At 49.9% G+C, this 19,519-nt stretch overlaps 1 protein-coding gene across 4 annotated transcripts in view; it reads left to right on the top strand.

Moving 5' to 3' along the window:
• Nucleotides 1–19,519, top strand: part of LOC126522786 (protein Wnt-2-like) — an 80,819-nt gene that overhangs the window by 51,273 nt on the left and 10,027 nt on the right. For all 4 annotated transcript variants that reach the window (XM_072288752.1, XM_055066558.2, XM_055066559.1 and 1 more), the window contains 2 exons: nt 6,460–6,658; nt 10,279–10,543. In XM_072288752.1, the coding sequence (XP_072144853.1) occupies nt 6,460–6,658; nt 10,279–10,543 (464 nt within the window). The remainder of the gene's footprint in view (nt 1–6,459; nt 6,659–10,278; nt 10,544–19,519) is intronic.

Below are 19,519 nucleotides of genomic sequence, written 5' to 3'. Positions count from 1 at the left end.
CACCCACGCATGCCAGGGAACTGCACGAAGGAACCGGCTACCCTTCTGGCTTTAGTCTTTAGTTCTTTCTTTTTATGTTTCATCATCATCATCATCATCAGCCTAGTTACGCCCACTGCAGGGCAAAGGCCTCTCCCATACTTCTCCAACTGCCCCGGTCATGTACTAATTGTGGCCATGTTGTCCCTGCAAACGTCTTAATGTCATCTGCCCACCTAACTTTCTGCCGCCCCCTGCTACGCTTCCCTTCTCTTGGAATCCAGTCCGTAGCTCTTAGTGACCATCGGTTATCTTCCCTCCTCATTACATGTCCGGCCCATGCCCATTTCTTTTTCTTGATTTCAACTAAGATGTCGTTTACCCGCGTTTGTTGCCTCACCCAATCTGCTCTTTTCTTATCCCTTAACGTTACACCCATCATTCTTCTTTCCATAGCTCGTTGCGTCGTTCTCAATTTCAGCAGAACCCTTTTCGTAAGCCTCCAGGTTTCTGCCCCATATGTGAGTACTGGTAACACACAGCTGTTGTACACTTTCCTTTTGAGGGATAGTGGCAACCTACTGTTCATGATTTGAGAATGCCTGCCAAACGCACCCCAACCCATTCTTATTCTTCTGGTTATTTCAGTCTCATGATCCGGATCCGTGGTCACTACCTGCCCTAAGTAGATGTATTCCCTTGCCACTTCCAGTGTTTCGCTACCTATCGTAAACTGCTGTTCTCTTCCGAGACTGTTAAACAGTACTTTTGTTTTCTGCAGATTAATTTTCAGACCCACCCTTCTGCTTTGTCTCTCCAGGTCAGTGAGCATGCATTGCAATTGGTCTCCTGAGTTACTAAGCAAGGCAATATCATCAGCAAATCGCAAGTTGCTAAGGTATTCTCCATCAACTTTTATCCCCAATTTATCCCCAATTTTATCCCCACTGAAACCGAAATCTGCTGTGCGAGTACAGCGAGTGCTTGTCGTGCATTTCGGGCGTTCACGCGTCTGGGCCACAGTCACTGCTAGTTCACGCTCTCTCTCTCTCTCTCTAATGAAAACCGGGCGCCGGCCGTTTTCGTAGTTTAAGCTGGCGTCATCCATGGTAAGAGATTAAGGCACAAAACCACTCGTAGCAAAGTACGTGGGAATGAATTAGCAACCATCGCTCTTTCTGCCACCCTTCTAAATCTCTGGGAATCGTCTATTTATAAGAACGGAGATGGCAAAGGTCTTATGGGATCCGGAATACATGTCTATGAATTAAAGACTGAAGAAACTTCAACGAAAATTTATTTTATAACCCTGTTGTTCCCAGCAAGGCAGATTTCTGCCGAATATTTACCTTTCATTCTTATCAATGCTTTTTGTATTAATTTCTGATAAGACTATCTTCTTTTTGGTGCGGGCCTGCAACCTCACGGCACAAAGTAATTAACACGCAAGTGCACAAAACAGTGAGCCTTAACATCGGTATTGCTATTGCACATCTAATATGAACTGCTTCGGCGACTCGTAAGAGTGGTTTGGAATTTACCGGCAAAATTGCGCCGCGTTTGTTATGAAGACTTGCCAAGTGTGCATTAGATGACACAAAACCATTGCGTTCTGAATAGTGACGCCACGAAACTGGCCGAGCAGTCTGTGCAATCAGTTTAAGTTCTGGAGTTTTACCTGCCAAAACCACGATCTTATTGTGAGGCACGCCATATCGTGGAGGACTCCGGAATAATTTTGACCGTCTGTGTTTCTATAACGTGCACCCAAAGCCGGGTACACACACGGCCGTTTCTGCATCTCGTCCCCCCAATGAAATGCGTCCGCCCTGCCCTGGATTTGATCCCGCGACCTCGTGCTTAGCGACGCGTAACGCCATAACCACTAAACTACCACGGCGTGTCCTATGCAATCAATCAAAATTATTTATCATGGGGTTTAACGTACTTAAAGGGCACAGTGTACTATGAGGGGTGCCGTGTAGCCGACGACTCCGGATTAATTTGGGCGCCTAGGGTTATTACCCAACGCGCGCTGTATTCCGCCCTCTTCGGAATGTGGTTGCCGCGGCCGGGATCGAACCCGCAACCTCGTGCTAAGCATAGAGAAGCGCTAAAAGCGATTGATTGGGAACGACCGCAAGCTAGGAATGACGCCTCGTCGAGGCTCGTGTTTTCGTCAGGCGTGCTTGTTAACAAAATTACATTCTTCTGAGGTTCGGTTAGGTCAGCGTACGGACGACTGACTGACTATCACGAAACATTCCTATACGGGCGAGCAAGTGCAGCGTTTCCGATCAGTCGCTTCCGCTGGTACCACTTCCACTGCACGACGCGATTTTGATTACACAAAAACACTGAGTTCCGGCAAGCACACTTTAAAGCGTTCACGATTTCGGCACTGCGCTCGATGGGCTATATGGTCACATCGCTTTGTTTCCAACCTTGACATTTTCTGCAATCTTTCATCGGTGCACCGAGGTCTTCTGTACGCGGTAAAAAAAAATTACGTGACCCCTAGGGGTGCTTATTCGTCTCCAGAATAACACCCTCGCTCTTACGGGAAAAGATCCAATTATTGATGGGGACAAATGAAGTTTTTTCGTAGGCGAATTTTGTTACCAAGTAAACACGATGATGACCTGTGTTAAGAACGGCCAGCTGCAGTGCAAGTTTGCCAGCCATTTCCGCCAGCGGTGGCATACTCATCTTGGAATGCCGCCGCCAACCTCTAGCCACGGCGCGACTAAGTCGACTTTGTATCGGGAACAATACGCACGTCCTCCACTCTCCGTCGCTTCAGCTAGGATGCGTTTGACGAAGCAGGCTTTGTGCTGAAACCGCCACCGTTACGCTCTAGCCTCGTCGCCGTTGTGACTGAAGGAGTTCGACGAAGCAGGCTTTATGTGCAACACGACAACGCGGACCTGATCTGCTACGGGTGGGGGAGTTGCCGCGGGAACGTCGTCGTGGGCTCCTTCCCACGCGCCGACCAAGACGCAAGACAATGTGCTACCCGCGCGCGCTACCCGGGTCGGCTCCGAGTTCTACGAAATTCGTGTGGTGTCGGTTTCGGACCGTGAACACGTGTGTGTGCACGTGCATGTGTGTGTGTAAACCGTCCCGCGGAGAGGCGGCTAGTTTACGAGGACTAAATGATCGTTCGCGTCACCTTGTATCGCGGGAGGACCGAGTGTTTAAAAACTGCTGTTGTGCGGATGCTTTCTTAAGCAGTCATGTTAGACTGAGACACTCTCTCAAGCAGTCGTGTTAGACTTACTTTCTCTCGCAGTTATGCTAGACTGATGAACTGCATGTAAATACTGAAAATAAACCCATATTCCTCGTTCTCGATGAGAAGCAGTCCCTCCCTTCATCAACGTCCTCAGCGTGGATAAGTTGGACGACGGCATGGGCCAGCTACCTTCGAATTCATGCCGGACTCCAATCTTGACAACGGATCACGAGCGATGGGATTGAGCCCCCCATCCTGACACCTGTGACAGAAGACACAATAACTGCGTGAAATAAAATTTAACTGTTACCGTTGTCAAGCTTTGGTGTGAAATATTTAGGGATGCGCCTGCTGGTCGAAATTATTAGACAGTTCTCAACTACCGCTTTATTGTCGCAAGTGTAGTTTGAGCTCGCCGTCATGTATAATTAAAATATTTACAGTTTTCAATGTAAGCGTGTCAGTAAGGCATGCGAAAAATACGTCACCCTATACCATACGACCGGGAAACAATTAGCCACGTGAAAAATATGCTACCCTTAAAAGGGCAAAAAGTTTTTGTATGATGGGTATAAGTGTATAACTACGTCATACAATGGTCAAAGGAATGCAGAGAGCCACGGGTCGAGAATAGCGTGGCCTCGCAACGCCGCAAGCGCTCCACAACGCTGCACGCCCCACTTAACGCCGTCCCACGTTCAGCGTCTTTACCGGCATTTGCTCGCGTTGCGTCTCTCGGCGCCGTCGCATGAGCGGCGCCAGCGTCCAGCCACGCGAGCGGCACACGGACCAGCGATCACTGGTCTGATAAAGACGATAGTGATCTAGGGAAAGGAAAGACGCTTGATTCTGCAAAGACTGGTCTGCGCTCATCGAGCCGCTTCTGGCGGTGACGGTGAGATCTGCAGCTTCAGGCTGGTCTCTTGAGCACGCCACCCTCGGCGTCGACGCCGATAAACGTCGGGTGACGAAACGCCAGCAAACGCCGGGAAACGCCGAATGTGGGGCGGCCTTTCAGGCGGGATCATACGCGACGCGGCGCCGGCGCGGCGTTTAGCGTTGGCGTCGCCAGGACACGCGCGCGCGGTCCAGCCCTCTTCATCGTCGACGTGCGTGTACACCTTTGCATGTGCGTGTCCCTCCCTCTCACTCTCTCTCTCTCTGGGTCACACTCTGCTGTCTTACTATACGGCAGCTCTAACGTACACAACGCCCGAGGAAGACGCGCGCGCTGTACGGGAGCGCCACGCGGCCATGCGTGAACACCAATTGCGTCGCGGCGCAGATGAAAAAGACGAACGCCGCGCGCCTTCTTCGAGTGGGAGGCGCCCGCGGCGCATGTATGCAGCGTGCGAGGAGCGAGTCCTGCGTTACCTCCCATATTTCTTTTCCTTCTCTTTTTTTTTCCTTGCGCGACTAGGCGCATAAATACCTCGTTTGGGCGAATGTAAACACGCGCGAGCGCGCGTGCCCTTCCCGTCTTACGCGCGGGCCGACAGGTCGTATTTCCACCGGGTCCCGTCAAGCGAAGAAATAGGCCGGTGCGCGCCCCCCTTCTTTCTCTTTTCGCCCACTAATAACGCTGCACACGTCCCACCGTTGATGGACCTCGAGCGGAGAAGGCTTTTTTTCCCTACAAGCAACAGTGCAGTAAGCGACATTTGCGCGCATACACCGAGCCTGTGGAGAGCGGGAGCCTTGCAGAAGAAGAGTGCAGCGGGCTACACCAACAGGGTCACGACCGGTTGGGTGAACGTCCGTGCTCTCTCGCCGAACGAGAAGAAGACGCCGCTCAGACTGTCCGTACAGCAGCTGTTCAAACGCTGCGCTTGTTAACGTCTGAGACTCGTTCTTGTAGTGGAGCGCGTCGGCGATTTCTGTGATTTTAAGCGACACGGTCATCTGTTCCGGTGCCCGTAGGCATGTCAGTGAATCACCGACGGTCCATGTCAGCCGAAGGGCGAATGAGTCGTAGTGTTAGGAATCGAAGCAGGTGTATGCTTCGGGAGCTGCTTCATCCCAACTATCCTTCCCAACAACTATCCCAACAACCTTTAGGATACATGAAAACCATGCCAGTTGGTGATGAGTCGCTAAGGAAGTGCACTGCGAAACGAAAATGAACACATACGCACGCGCGCACCCGCGCACGCACAGACAGACGCACACACAGACAGGCACATAGAGAGAGAGAGGAGGCACGCACATTTAGCGAGTGTTTATTTACGATTGCTGAAGTGCCGAAGTCGCCAAACAATGATCCACGCAAGCGTAAAGCGACATGTCTAGAGGTATGAGTTTGGTGTGACAAATATGGCGTCATTTCTCTATCAACACTTCCCTTTGACTGAAATTAGTAAACGCAATTGCGCCTTATGCCACCTTTTCCAGACTTTCAGAAGCTAACTATAGTCTGGCATGTCCACTTTTCGAAGCTTGGGGGACCGTGTGGTTACACTTGTCAAAATTAATGCGGACAAATGAACAGATTAAAGTTTCCAACAGCGCAACAGCTGTTCGGTTCTAGAGAAACGAGGCCGAAATTGTTTACCCTGTAGCCACCCTATAACACAGGGCTTTATGCCTTCGTGCGAGCACCAAGAACCCTCTGTGGGCCATTTCTGGTGCTCCGAAGTCCGGAAGACTGGGATTGAAGCTGTCGCAGTGTAACGTATTGGAGCGCGGAAAGCTTCACGTGCATGGTCACTATATGGGCCAGACTTGCGAATCCTGGGAACATTTGCTGCTTTTATCTTCGTTGGAGTCTGTGGTTTGGGACTAATTCTTTTTTTTGATTTTGCATTCTTCTTGCCTTTTGTCATTCGCTCATACCAAGCTGGGCCTCCGCTATCACCGGGATCGTCCGCCCGGTGGGACGGATGATAAGAAATGATGAAAATCACACGAAAAGAATGCTTAGAAAGTACGATCGTGGTTGTGCTCAGACAAACGCGATTATTAAAGCGTTTCGCGTGTATATGCAGTACATGCGCCGACACTTTAATTTGCACAAACATCCGGACCAGTAGTGCGAATGTTTTTCGAAGAAGTCGGGGCGGGGAAGGGGGGGGGGGGGACATGATTGCTGAAACACGGCGCTCCGTAACATGACGCTGAATTAGCGGTATACAGGTGCGGTACAGCGGATATATAGGACGGGAGACAAGCGCTTACCTGAATGTTTACAAACAAGCGGTTCGTCTGCTCTGCGTGTGTATACATTACGTGTGTTCTGTTATATGCAGGAAGCAGAGAAGCGGCTTTCGTGTACGCCGTAAGCTCGGCCGCAGTCACGTACGCGGTGACCAGGGCGTGCACCCGGGGCCAGCTGTCACGCTGCGGCTGCGACCGCACGCCACACCAAGAGCCCCAGCTACGCACTCACTACGCGCACCGGCTCATCAGCCCCGTCGTAGAGGCACCGCCTGCAGAGCCGGTCACCTTGTGAGTGAGCGCCATAGACCGCATGGATTCTTTAGGGTACCGTTTATAGTGTCCCTGTGAATCCTCCCACACGCACTCAGGGCTCCCTCTCTCCCTCTTTTATCCTTTCTATTCCCCTTTCCCCACCCCCAGCGTAGGGTAGCAAACCAGGTGCTGGTCTGGTTGACCTCCCTGCCTTTCCTGTCCTTGCTCTCTCGCTCTTACTGTATCGAATTATTCATTGTATAAACGTGGAAGTGTAGCAGGGATATTCAGTGCTGTTGACTGCTACGTGCCGGCAACAGCGCCGAACAGGTGCTGTTGGTGAATAGGTGCCGTCAAGCTGTCCATGTGGCAGCTTTTTCTGCATGCCCCTCGCGTCATGTACTGATGCAAATAAACATCATTGTCATTGTCATTGTCATACCGAATAGGGAGGCTAAAAGCAGAGCAGCAATGTCAAAAGTTTGTGCTTGAGGACATGTACACTCTATTGTAGCTGAATGGAAAACTTGCCGCGCGATGCATCGATAGTTGCTGGAGAATACTAAGTGTTCGTTCGCATATAGCACCTATCGGAGAAACTATTTTTTTCGTGTGTGTGTGCGTTCTCGATACGTATGTACAGTGCTCCACGATTGTAATGATTTATGATGCGAACGCTTGGCCATCTGACGTATCTTGTTGCGCTGTCAATTGTACGCACTTCTCGCGGTTGCGGAAGTGAACGCCCAAGTCGCACACGAAAGTTTTCCTTCGACCAGCTTAGAGTCGACTGACAAATAAAAAAACTTTTGTGAGAAAGAAAGATATCGCTGCACGATATAACTGGGCAGAGAATGTAAGGACACCTGCTCACTTTCATTGCCGTCTTTAATTCACTGGCAATGATACCTTCCTTACGAACAACTGCCGAGTCACTGGGTGCAATATTAGTGATGACCCAGGTCTTGCGAGCTCGAGGCAGGCGAGAACAGTCACTATTACCATCTACAGTTTGGAAGCCCCAGAAACTCAGAAGGAAGGTCAACAGCAGCTGCGGTCACACGACCAATGAATATATAAATATTTACATTAGTGATGACCCAGGTCTTGCGAGCTCGAGGCAGGCGAGAACAGTCACTATTACCATCTAGAGTTTGGAAGCCCCAGAAACTCACAAGGAAGGTCAACAGCAGCTGCGGTCACACGACCAATGAATCTATAAATATTTACAAAGAACGTGTACTGTGCATTCTTGAGCAAGATAGGCTCTATCTCGCATTCAAAGGACCGAGATTGTCACTCCAAACTGCAAGCTCAGGTCAGAACATCAGATTTTTTTTCTCTTACTTTGCTCAGGCAAATAGCGTCTGCTAATCTTTACTTCTCAAATTTGAGAGATATTACGTCAACTTTGCTACAAACACAGACCACTCACTGACTTTCCCACGCAAAACGCTACCCAGTACGCTGGTCAACAGGCACAACATTTCGGAGAAGCATGACGCCGCTTGACAGCTGTGCGCGACGCCTCGTATAAGATCGAATGACTGGTACACTTAGCAGAAACGTAACTGTGCATGCATTACTTTGGCACCTTCAATGCGCAAGTTGGCTTATTGTCTTCGAATACAGTATTGCAAGAGCGCTTTGAAAATCACTCTAACATTAGACTCGAGGTATGTGTAATATGCACAGCAATTCAAGGAAAAACTTTAGATTAATAAAGGGAAATGAGACATCTACCCAAACGTAGCTAAGTGCTACAAAGGAAACCCATACGGGGTCCTCGAAACAAAAGCTTCGCAGTTGAAGAAAAATTCGTCCCGGACCAGGATGAATTTTTCTTCAACTGCGAAGCTATAGTTTCGAGGAATACGTATGGGTTTCCTTTGTAGCACTTGGATTGGTTTGGGTGGATGTCTCATTTCCCTTTATTAATTAATTTTCTCCACCTTGCGGGTTTCCGCAGACCTATTACGTCAAAAACCTTAGATGTACTCTCGATAGCGGCGAAAAAAAAAAAAGAAAGCTGTGTTAAATCTGGTTAAGGACAGCTTAAGCACTGACAAGCGTTCCTTTTGAGCCATCGAACGAGAGGTTACCCGCGAGACTCTCCATTTGATGTGCGTCTACCGCAGGCCCCCCACTCAAGATGCGTAGACTTAGTACTCAATCTCAATTTTTCTCTCTTCTACATTTGCCCCCGCCTACGTAAGTAGGCAACGCCTTTACGCCACAGGGATTTTCCGTATCACCAGTAATAGATAAATGACTAGGCATCACTTACAACAAATGTTTTGTTGTCAGCGCCCTGTTCTAGAAAGTCCCCTTGATGAAACTTTGGTTCCAGGCTAAAGTTCCCTTGTTCGTTTGACCTCACTTTAACTCGCCACCTTTCTATGAACTCGTTGCCTTATCTTGACATTAGCTGCAACTCATAACGCATAAACGAAGTAAGGAAACACAGGAAACCGGCGACATGGGGGCGCTAAACTTACAACCACTCATTATGCAACCTGTGGATAACTTTTATACAAAGCGGAATCCACTTTTGTTAGCGCTACCCTACAACTGTGATCAGTCATTATAGGTGCACGCAGGGCAGAAGCAGAATCAACGATAAGTGATGCTGTTAGGCTGCCTAGTTGGTTGCTAGATTTGTTAAACCCGTTACAAATAAATGCAGCTCAACATCGGCCGGAACGCAGAGTGTGTGTGGGTATTGCGTCTGTACCCCTTGCTCCGCGTTTTTGGTTACGTGCTCCATGCTTTGAGATTACAAAATGTTAGAGGTTGCCATGTTTCACCATGCAGCACAAACATGTGCCTTTCTGATATTACACATGTTCACATGTTTGTGGAACCTGGTCAGCATGGACAGCATAATGCAACATGGACTTTTTTTTTTAAACATGACATGTTTGTCAAACACGGTAACCTCAAACGTGAGCTTTTTGCGAAACATGGTATGGAATGGAATGGAAAACTTTATTGAGTCTTTTAAGGTTTTAGCGGGTCGAGGCCGAAGTCTTCATTCTTGAAGCTTGGGTCCTCTTCAGCCATAAATGGGCCCCTAGTCCAGGGCTCCACTGAGCCGGGCCGCCTCGCACGCGTGCGTTATTAGAGCTCTTTGAGCCTCTAGCTCGCGGCTGGTGAGCCAGCTCTCCCATTGCTCCGCACTTGGTGTTTTGTGTTTGTGGAATGCCTGGTTTCTTGTACACTCCCATGTAATGTGGTATAATGTTGGTTTAGCTCCACACCACGAACATGGTAACATGTTTTACAAATGATCGTGTCACCATGTTTCACATGCCAACATGTTTGTGCGACATGGTGACCTCTAACCTTTGTGAAATTTCGCAACACGTTTGCTAATAAACATGGTAACCTCTCTCTCAGCAAGTGTCCTTGCGAAAGGCGGTAGCACGTTTCTCGTGTCACCACGTTGCAGACGTAAAACGCGTTAACCTCTAACCTTGATTAGATACGCTAATTAACATGTTTGTGAAACACGGCAACCTCTGACACGTGTCCTTGTGGAACGCTACGTCATTTTTGTTTTACCACGTTTCACCACACGGTCGAACGTTTCGCAGAGGCAGAATTCTTGTGGCGACCAAACGCATTTTTGTTTCGCCGCTGCCTCGCCGACGCAGTGCCCGCGGAGCCCAGTTCGTGCGGGACTCGTGGTCGACGCCTCAGCCCGGGGGAGCCGACGGCACCGGGCGCGCCGGCCTGACCGCCGACGAGCTGCTGTCGATGTCCACGCTGTCGGCCGGAGACCCGAGCTGGAAGTGGGGCGGGTGCAGCGCACACGTCAAGCGCGGCATGCGCCTGGCGCGCAGGTTCCTCGACTCGCGAGAGGTGGAGACCGACGAGCGGGCCCTCATGAACCTGCACAACAACCGGGCCGGAAGGAAGGTGAGCCCCGCAGTGCTCTTCCAGTTCGCCTTTATACGTGACTCGAGCCGAACGTGTGTATACGAACAACGAGGCAGGCTTGTGTGCGACAGTTGAATTACGTGCGGGACGAACGCGGCCTTTCGTGCACGAGTCTGTATAACCTGACGCGGTATATGCGTCACTGGCCTGCACTGTTAACTGACGCTGTTTGACCCGGTATAGGTTTGACACGGACGCGCTTCCCACTTCCGAAGGTGTCCAATATGGGATGCGAGTGCAATTTATCTTTGGCATGCTGCAAGGTCGGTATTTCGCTATTCCGCTTTGCTTTTTGTTCCTTCTTTGCAGAAACGGCTTCGCTTAGTGTTAGTTATTTCAGTTGAAGTTCTCCGGTTCATAATTGGCATGAGTCGCATGGTCATTCGTTCAAAGTTAAGATGGTGTCGCCGTCTGGAAGAGGCGTAACGTTAAGAGATAGGAAGAAAGATGTTCGGATCAGAAAGCAAACAGGGATAGCCGTTATTCTAATTGACACTAAGAGAAAAAAATTGAGCTGGGCAGGCCATGTAATGCGTAGGATGGGCAACCGGTGGACCATTACAGTTACAGAATGGGTGCCAAGGGAAGGGATGCACGGTGGAGAATGACAGAAAAGTAGGTGGCGTGAGGAAATTAGGAAATTTGCAGGAGCATGTTGGAATCGGTTGGCGCAGGACAGGGGTTATTGGAGATCGCAGGGAAGAGGCCATCGTCCTGCAGTGGACGTGAATAGGCAGCTGCTGCTGATGACGATGATAAAAAATATGCATATTGCCTAATCGAAGACCTGAGTGATCTGAGTCCAGAGTCTGCGTTTCCCATGGAGACCATTCAGCGCTCCCTCTCGCGTACTACCGTTACGCGGATGTTCGATGTCTCTCCCAAAGACATTGGATCGTATGGTGCCCTCTTCTTCCTGGAGCTATAGTGCAGAGTGAACTGCGCGCGTCAGCGGCAGCAGCTGCTGTTGCTGCAGGCGCTTCGCTGGTCCCCGCCATTCGCGGACGGTGCAGAGATGTTGACCTCGGGTTCCACGCCGTGGCGGCGGCGGCGGCGCCGAAAACAAGGGGGGGCATTTCAGCGTCTCCCGTGGTCTCCTCACCCTCTTATTATTATCCCGGGCACAAATTCTCTCTCCCATGGGCGTCGACTGCTGCCGCCCGTGGGCCCCATTGTGAGGTCGGCCAGGGTCGCATGCCGCGGCGATGCGAAAGCCGCGCCAAACTACCGCGGAAGGCAGTGTTGCGCCTTTGTGTGCACCCTTGTTCTTTATTATCGCTTCTTTCACCGCGCAACCCCCCCCCCCTCCCTTCCCCCTCTTTCTCGCCGCTTTGAAGTGCGACTACTCTGCTCGTCGCTTGCTCCTTGAACTTTCTGTTCTCTTCTTTTTTACATAGGATTCTGTTCGTCATACTTTCTCGAAGGCCTTCTTCTTACCCTTTGTGCCCGGTGCAGGCGCATAGAATCCTACGGCCACGCGAAGCCGCACGTTGTACCGGACCTTTTGGCCGAACTCTTGCTTCCCACACACGCACACACATAGCGCACACTGGCCAACCGCGTTCTGCGTGGGGGACACAAGAACGTCGGGCCTTAACCGCATACGGATAGGTCGTAAAGCCAGGGCCATATACATGCGGCTTTCGCTTCGTCCTCCTCCGTCGTACGCGCGTGAGAATCGGCCGTAATACGTATTCCGCTTAGGAATGATCCAATGCGCGGTGTGCTGCCTGCAGCTGGAGTCCTTCCACGCGACGCCGTTGCCCCCACCGCCACGTCGACGACGTCAGGCGATCCGTGCCTTTCGCTCGCCGTCGTCTCTTTCTCCGCCCGTGCTGTCGGGCTCCTATAAAGACGACGCTAAACTGGAGCCTTCCATCACTCCCCAGTGAATGGGCCGCGGCATAAATGCCTCCTAGCACGCGCCTGCTTCCTTTTCCTATATCGGTGACGCGTAGGCAGTAAAGTGATTGTCTGTCTCGTCGATCTTTGCGGAAGGTATTTTTGGGGACAGCAGGAACAGGCGAAAAAAAAAAAAAAAAAGAAGCCCCGTTGAATCCGTGGCTCACTCAACGGACAAATGGCCGCCGAGTTGATTGCAATCTCCGAACGTCGATCTCTGAGACGCGGATCTGTCAAGCGCCAGCCCCCATCCGCCTAAAGGACAGCGGTGAATATGTATTACTGCGTAGCTTGTATATATATTTTTCTTTTTTGATGTTTAAAGCTGGTGAAGGGCACAGGTTTCCTTTTTGAGAAGTATTCCGCAAAAATGCTAATGCTTCTGACTTTTATACGCCGCACGTAGAGAACTGATATCCATCCGGAAATACTGCTTCTCTGTGGCCGCGCAGCTTTGGAGCTGCAAGTTGTTGCCTATTCAGCTTCATAAACTGGCCAGAGGCGATTTTTTTCTTTGCCTCTATGTTTGAGTGCGTCCAAATGGAATAGGATACGGTGTGACCTGTCCAGTGTCATCGTCAGCTAGACCACACTCGCACTATGCGTCGCTGTTGGCAACCCAACGCATATCGTGGTAGATATTAAACACACACACACACACACACACACACACACACACACACACACACACACACACACACACACACGCACACGCACACGCACACGCACACGCACACGCACACGCACACGCACACGCACACGCACACGCACACACACACGCACACGCACACACACGAAGAAAACGAAGTGGGGGAACTGAGGTAAAGAAATCGTGAGAGGTCGACAAGAGGTGACCGGGGTTGTCTGCCTTCCAGGAAAGGAATGAGTTGAACGGACACCACGACGTGAACAGAAAGGAAAATGAAACAGATCCGGTACCGCTATGAGAACGTCTACTGTTTGCTGGTATACCTGCAAGCAGTACGACAACCTTCCGGCAGTATACAGTCGCATAATTATTCTCGGTTTCATACCCCCCTTTCACCGAGGACCACACTGAAGTATATGGCTGAAACCGGCCGGCGTTTGAACGTACCGCTGGCGGCCAAATTTATTAAAGATTAAGGGAGGGAGGGAGGCGGACCGTAAACACCACTCATGCAATAGGCGATGAGGTGAGGCTGGATGCTGAGGGCTCGGGGATGGTGCAGGGGAAGGGGCTGGGAGACTGCGGAATAACTTGCCGTGCATAAGGCGTAGACCTGTGCTGTGAGAAAGTTTTAGCACGCTCGTGTACATAGTATGGGATGGCAGGCATGCACAACACGTATACTCGAGACGGAAAAAGAAAGACAACGCGAACGCCGTCTGAGTTGTCATTCTCGTTCTTCAGCTGTCCGCGTTTTGTACGCCTGGCGTTCCGCACCCCGAAACCCTACCGACTTGCACAGCTTTGTGTCGCTCTAAGTTTGTACGTGCACATATCTTTTTCTAAAAGGTTTCGAAAATTTTGAGGATTGGCTGTGTCCAATAGCACAATTCTAATCCTTGATATAAATTACTCGATGAGGTGGGCATTAGTTCTACGAGAAAACAATATACTTCAATAAGTAATTAACATGATTACGATAATGAATTATTTAGATAGTTACCTTGCGGCACATGTTTAAGCCTATGAACTCTAGCCGGTGAGTTCGTAAGGCGTATCCACTTGGGAACGAATTTATTGGACACCACCAGTTCCGAGATATTAAATTTCAAAGTGTCCGGCGAAATGCATTGGCGTTCCAGTTACTTTCTTAAGAAACCGCTGCTTTACGCTTTGAAGCATAAAACTAACTGGAACGCCAATGCATTTCGACGGACACTTTGAAAATTAATATCTCGGAACTGGGGCTGTCCAAAAAATTCGTTCCAAGTGGATACGCCGTCTCATAAAATATTTAAATAAATAGTTAGTTAGGGTAATTATGTCAATTATTTAATTAGGTATTTCCGTTTCTCGTAGAAATAATGGCCGCCTCATCGAGTAATTTATATCAAGGGTTAGAATTGTGCTATCTGCCACAGGCATTTTCTTTTTGGACCTTGTAAAAAAAAAAATAACACCCGGTATACTTTACGGGAGCCGATGCGGAAAGGTATTACATATCGCTATATATTATACTGCGTTGTGACGTTGACTTCAACAAGGGCCCTGAAAAAAAAACTCTTATTTTGATGCCAAACCACGTGCTACTTGGGTCCTTTTCTTAAAGACTTCGGGAGTAACACAATCACTAATATGTATGGTGGCTCTTTTCTACTTATATCACGTAAACATCATGAGACACAAGCATAACTTCTAGTTCTTTCTGGTAGAACAATGCTCTTGCCTCAGGACGTGGCTGTGGCTCTTTTCTACTTATATGACGAGAACATCACGAGACACAACAATAACTTCTAGTTCTTTGTGGTAGAACAATGTTTTTGCCTCAGGATATGGCTGTCGGAGCTGCTCCTGTCGTCCAAGTCTCTGGTATATGTACGGTATTTCGTGGGCTGCTACACGTGCGCAGACTGGCAAAAACTTTGTGTGATACTATTCGGTGGCAAAAAGGCATTCATCGGCACTCGCCATTCGTAGGTCTCTTTTTCCGAGTACTCGCCTTGCAAGCCCAAAGTTGTTTAGCTTTGTCGTTATGGTTGCCGACTTGTCGTTGTTGTCTGGGTCACCTGGTTCAGGATCTGGAGTCATCTGGATCACCTGTGGTGGTCTTGCATGGTGGTTTTGCGTGACGCTTCTGGCTTTCCCTTTAGTTTGACTCAACCATTTGTTCATTGTTTCCACCAAACCTCCCCTTATAGGTTGTCACGCAATTTATTCATTTGTTTGTTTACGTACGATATCTACTACACCCGACCAAGTCGCCTTTAAGACGTGTCGCTTAAACATATCACTTAAAAGGTGGTCGCCCTGTGAGTCATCGCAATATTTTTAAAACAGCTTGTCTGTTGCCTGGTGTCACGATTAAGCACGCTTTCCTGCGCTACTCCTGAGCCATCCACGGACGTGACACTGACGATAGGCGAGCGAAGGCAGTGGTGTATTCCTCGGGTTTAACGTCCCAAAGCGGCAAGACACGTGGGGTTGTGCGGCACGCCGAAGCGAAGGGATACGGATTCATTTTAACTATTTGCTTTCTTTTTTCTATCTTGATCTGTTTCTAGTTCTTTTTTTCACCGAAGTGACATAAATAGACGTAATATTTCCACTTTGTAATTAATATGAAGGCTCGTTTTCAAGCAAAAATTAGGCATGGCTCTTGAATATGCGCCTAGATGTTAATTCACGAAGATTTTCGCATGTCACCCCCATCGGAATGCAGTCGTGCTGAGTCACCGTTGTCGGTGATAGGCCCTGCTGCTGCTCGAATCTGAGAACCGTAGAAAGTGCAATATTTTACACACCGTAACCTACGTTATATGTATTCTTCAGGTCGGTTTTGTCATTGCCAGTGTGGGTGAATTGGTGTAGCTCCTTCGGTGTTTGCAGTGCAGGATAAACACAACTGCAATATATGAGAGAACCACAACACAAATTGCGTGATGTTGCATTTTGTCCTTCTGCTGTCGTTGCCCTAGAATCCTCGAGTGTCATGTACCAATTGAGACGACCAAATTTCCACCACTCCATTGTCTCACGCTTGGCAAGACCCATATGCCCCGCATGGACGACTTTAAAATTTTCCTTTGTTGATTATGATCACTTATCTTTCGTTTTTCTTACCTTTTTTATCTTTATTCTTACTTGATCTTGATCGCAAAAACACCACCCGAAGTCTCGATTCGCCGCACATAAGTGTGATCTCCAACTTCGGTGATCACTCCACGGCATCGCGGCATCTCTATCGTAGTTTCATTTAATCTTAAAAAAGAATACTGACGTTAGCCTAACAACCCGCACAAACTACACCACAACCACATTTCAAGGAAAAGAAACAACAGGTAACTCCTTATGGTGCCAGGGAGACACCACAGCCATGTCGAAATACATCGTACGGTTGAACAAGCCGACTTTCCTGACCGGAGCGGAAGGTCAAAAAAGAAATAAAAAGGGAGAGTCCGTTTCATTTATTTGAAGTCAGTAAGTCAGAATCGGCCATCATTTAGCGACCGGATAATCGGAGAAAATCTCTTCGAAAGACCCGAAATAGATGTCCCGAACAAACCGCGGGCACCAAGCTCCACGCGAAGCATCGAAATCAACCGCGCTCTTTTTATCTGCGCTCGCAAACCCTGCCCCATGCCCTATCACCACGCGGCTTAGCAGGGAGAACGTTACACGAAACGGACTCCCAAGACAAGCCCCGCGTACATTCTTGGGCATTGCACGCGTAGGTATATGTATTCTACATCCGTAGTTTCTCGAGCGCGCCCCAAGACGGCGTGCGGTAGCCCGATAAGCGGCCCCAGCGCGGACATAAATTCTCCCGGTGGTCTCGCTCTTCTGCACACGCTCGGCGCTGCCGGTCGCCAGAACGGGCCCGAATCGGACGTCCCACGCGCGGAGGCGCTCGCGGAACCAATGCGGCGGTGGCCGTCGGGACACACCCTTCCTAGGATCCGTCAGATGGGCGGCCGAACCAATTAAGCGCGCGCCGAAACGATACTCCGTCGTCATGCCTCTTTCCCTGCCGAAGAAGAAGCGATGGAGCCGCGATGGGGGTGGGGGACTCGAATGCCCACACCGCAACCGAGCGGTCGGCTCTCTTCCTCTTCCACGCCATCGATCACGGCTGTTGTACCTCTCGGCTGGAGGTATGTCGGAGCGGGCGCCCATGCGGCTGGCTGGCGGGCCAACTTTGATGACCTGCAGCCCGACAAGGCTTGTTTTCTCTCTCTGGTCGATCCGGCATGTATATAGCATAGGTGTGCACACGTGCGCGCACCCCCTCCGTCGCACGCGACGTGCATGGCTAAGTCGGCAAGTCGGTGTCTCTCGGCATCTTGTTTGCACAAGCGATAATCGGGAGCGCGCGTGGTTCGTGTGCGGGCCTCCTTGGAGCCGCCGATGCTTCTGTTTCGAAAGGCCGGGCTACCGGTGGGAGTCGGGCGTGCAGATTGCGTGTGGCGAACGGATGCCGGACCTGGAATGGCGCCACGCTATTCGCGGGGCGACCGCGCCTCCGCGCTCAGCGCGATGCTCATCGCTCTTTGTTGTTCGACGTCCTTGTATGCCTCCGGACCCGCGTGCGATAGCATCGCATTGTATAGTGTGAATGAAGCCTGTTTTAGGTTTTCATATTTTTTAAACGTGACGCGGAGGCTTTCACTCGTACCTCCTGCTGGGATATTGTTCTGCCTTTCTTTCTTATTTTAACACCTGATGTTGCAAAATCACATGGTCGATACTCAGTTTCGCTATATTGTGGCGTTGGAGTAGAAATTACAGCTGGCGACAGTGAGTCAGGAGTGGGATCACGCGAATACACGTGCCCTTGCGTCGTATCAATGTCTCTCGTTGTGAAAGCACCGCCTATTCTCAATTCCCACAGTATGAAGCCTAGCTTCGAGAGCCTGTGCCCTGCCATCGTAAAGGTTCGATATGTCCCATAACCTATCCAACAATCTCAATGGTCATACGGTTTCCGTTTGATAGCCCGTTGACCTCACTGCGCAGAATACTGTACCTTCGCGCATACTTTCTGGCTCTCGTCGCACGCACAAGAAACTCAACACTGCATCCATCATACCAAGTGCAATCCTTCCTGGAATGACTCACCGTACCACACGAAGCACCAGAAGAATCAGACTGCCCTCATGCGGCACGTCCAGGACCTGCCACAACCACTCAAGACCCATGCAGAGTCTCGGATTAGTAGCTGTGTTGGCTATAGCTTACGATCTCTCGCTTCGCCACAGGTGGTCACACAGGGCCGCTGAAATAACTGACAGAAGTGCCACATAAACCAGTAATAGCTGGCCCGTTAACAACGACGACGACATTCATGGGAACAATGACAGCACGACGATGGTGCGACCGCTTGTACGTCGCTTACCCAGGATCAAATTCATGAGTCGGGACAAACAGTGTTCCTTTCTGGTTACTTCTTCGAAGAAACATAAGGAATAAGGATAAACGGGATAACGGTAGCTGGAACATTTGCACGCAAAAGCTGAACATCATGACAAACAAGAAAGCACGTGATAACACGATGAGCCCGCATACACCACGGACAACTCCTGCACTTGACTCCTTGTTTCTTCTCCGAGCCCATTAGAAATGCTTTCGACATGGCACACATGCTATTATCGCCCCGGTTGCCCTCTCCCTCCCTGCATAACCTCACAAGAAAGAGGCACTTCCACTGAGGATCATTTGCGCGAAGACCGCCCTCATCCTTGCTGTCGCTTGCAAGTGGGAAGGACTCGATCCAGGTTGGCGCCATATACTCCAGCTTTACAACACTGACACAAGATGCTTTGTCTACCACATGCCACGGACTTGCCCAAGCCCAATGCATATCTGAGAGCCCTTGGTCAGAGGGTGTGGCCTGTGCTGTGACCGGCCCCCTGGCTTCTTCCCGTGGGCTCAAGAGGACTCTCACCGAAAAATTATATCGAAGTTCCTACATGATGTGGGGTTCTACCCGTTCTTATATCGTTTATTCGTACTATGCCTCAACGGAGCCTTATTGGAATAAAAGAAAGAGAGAGACGGAAACTCGTCGGAATGGAGCAGAGCTCACTGAAGAGGAATATCAAGCTTTCTCAACATGACTCCGAACAGGTGTAGAGGTCTGGGGCACTCGTCATTGAATCCCACCGCCATGGTTGTCGACATCCGAAACGGGTTCCGGTGACATAAAATTCCCGGCTACGTGAGACAACACTATCGGTTGCCTGAGCGTAAAAAAGAAAGAGAGAAAAGGACTCTCGTTATCGTGTGCTTGCGCAAGGTGACAGTCGATAATGATGATAGTTTCATAGCCCCGCTATATCAGCGCCGTAAACTGTGGAATGCTCGATAAGTAATAATGTGCTCATAAAATGCGACAAACGAGGATGTCC

The sequence above is a fragment of the Dermacentor andersoni genome, chromosome 6 (assembly GCF_023375885.2).
Source record: "Dermacentor andersoni chromosome 6, qqDerAnde1_hic_scaffold, whole genome shotgun sequence".
Lineage (NCBI taxonomy): Eukaryota > Metazoa > Arthropoda > Arachnida > Ixodida > Ixodidae > Dermacentor > Dermacentor andersoni.
This window is presented reverse-complemented; position numbering and strand designations above follow the sequence as displayed.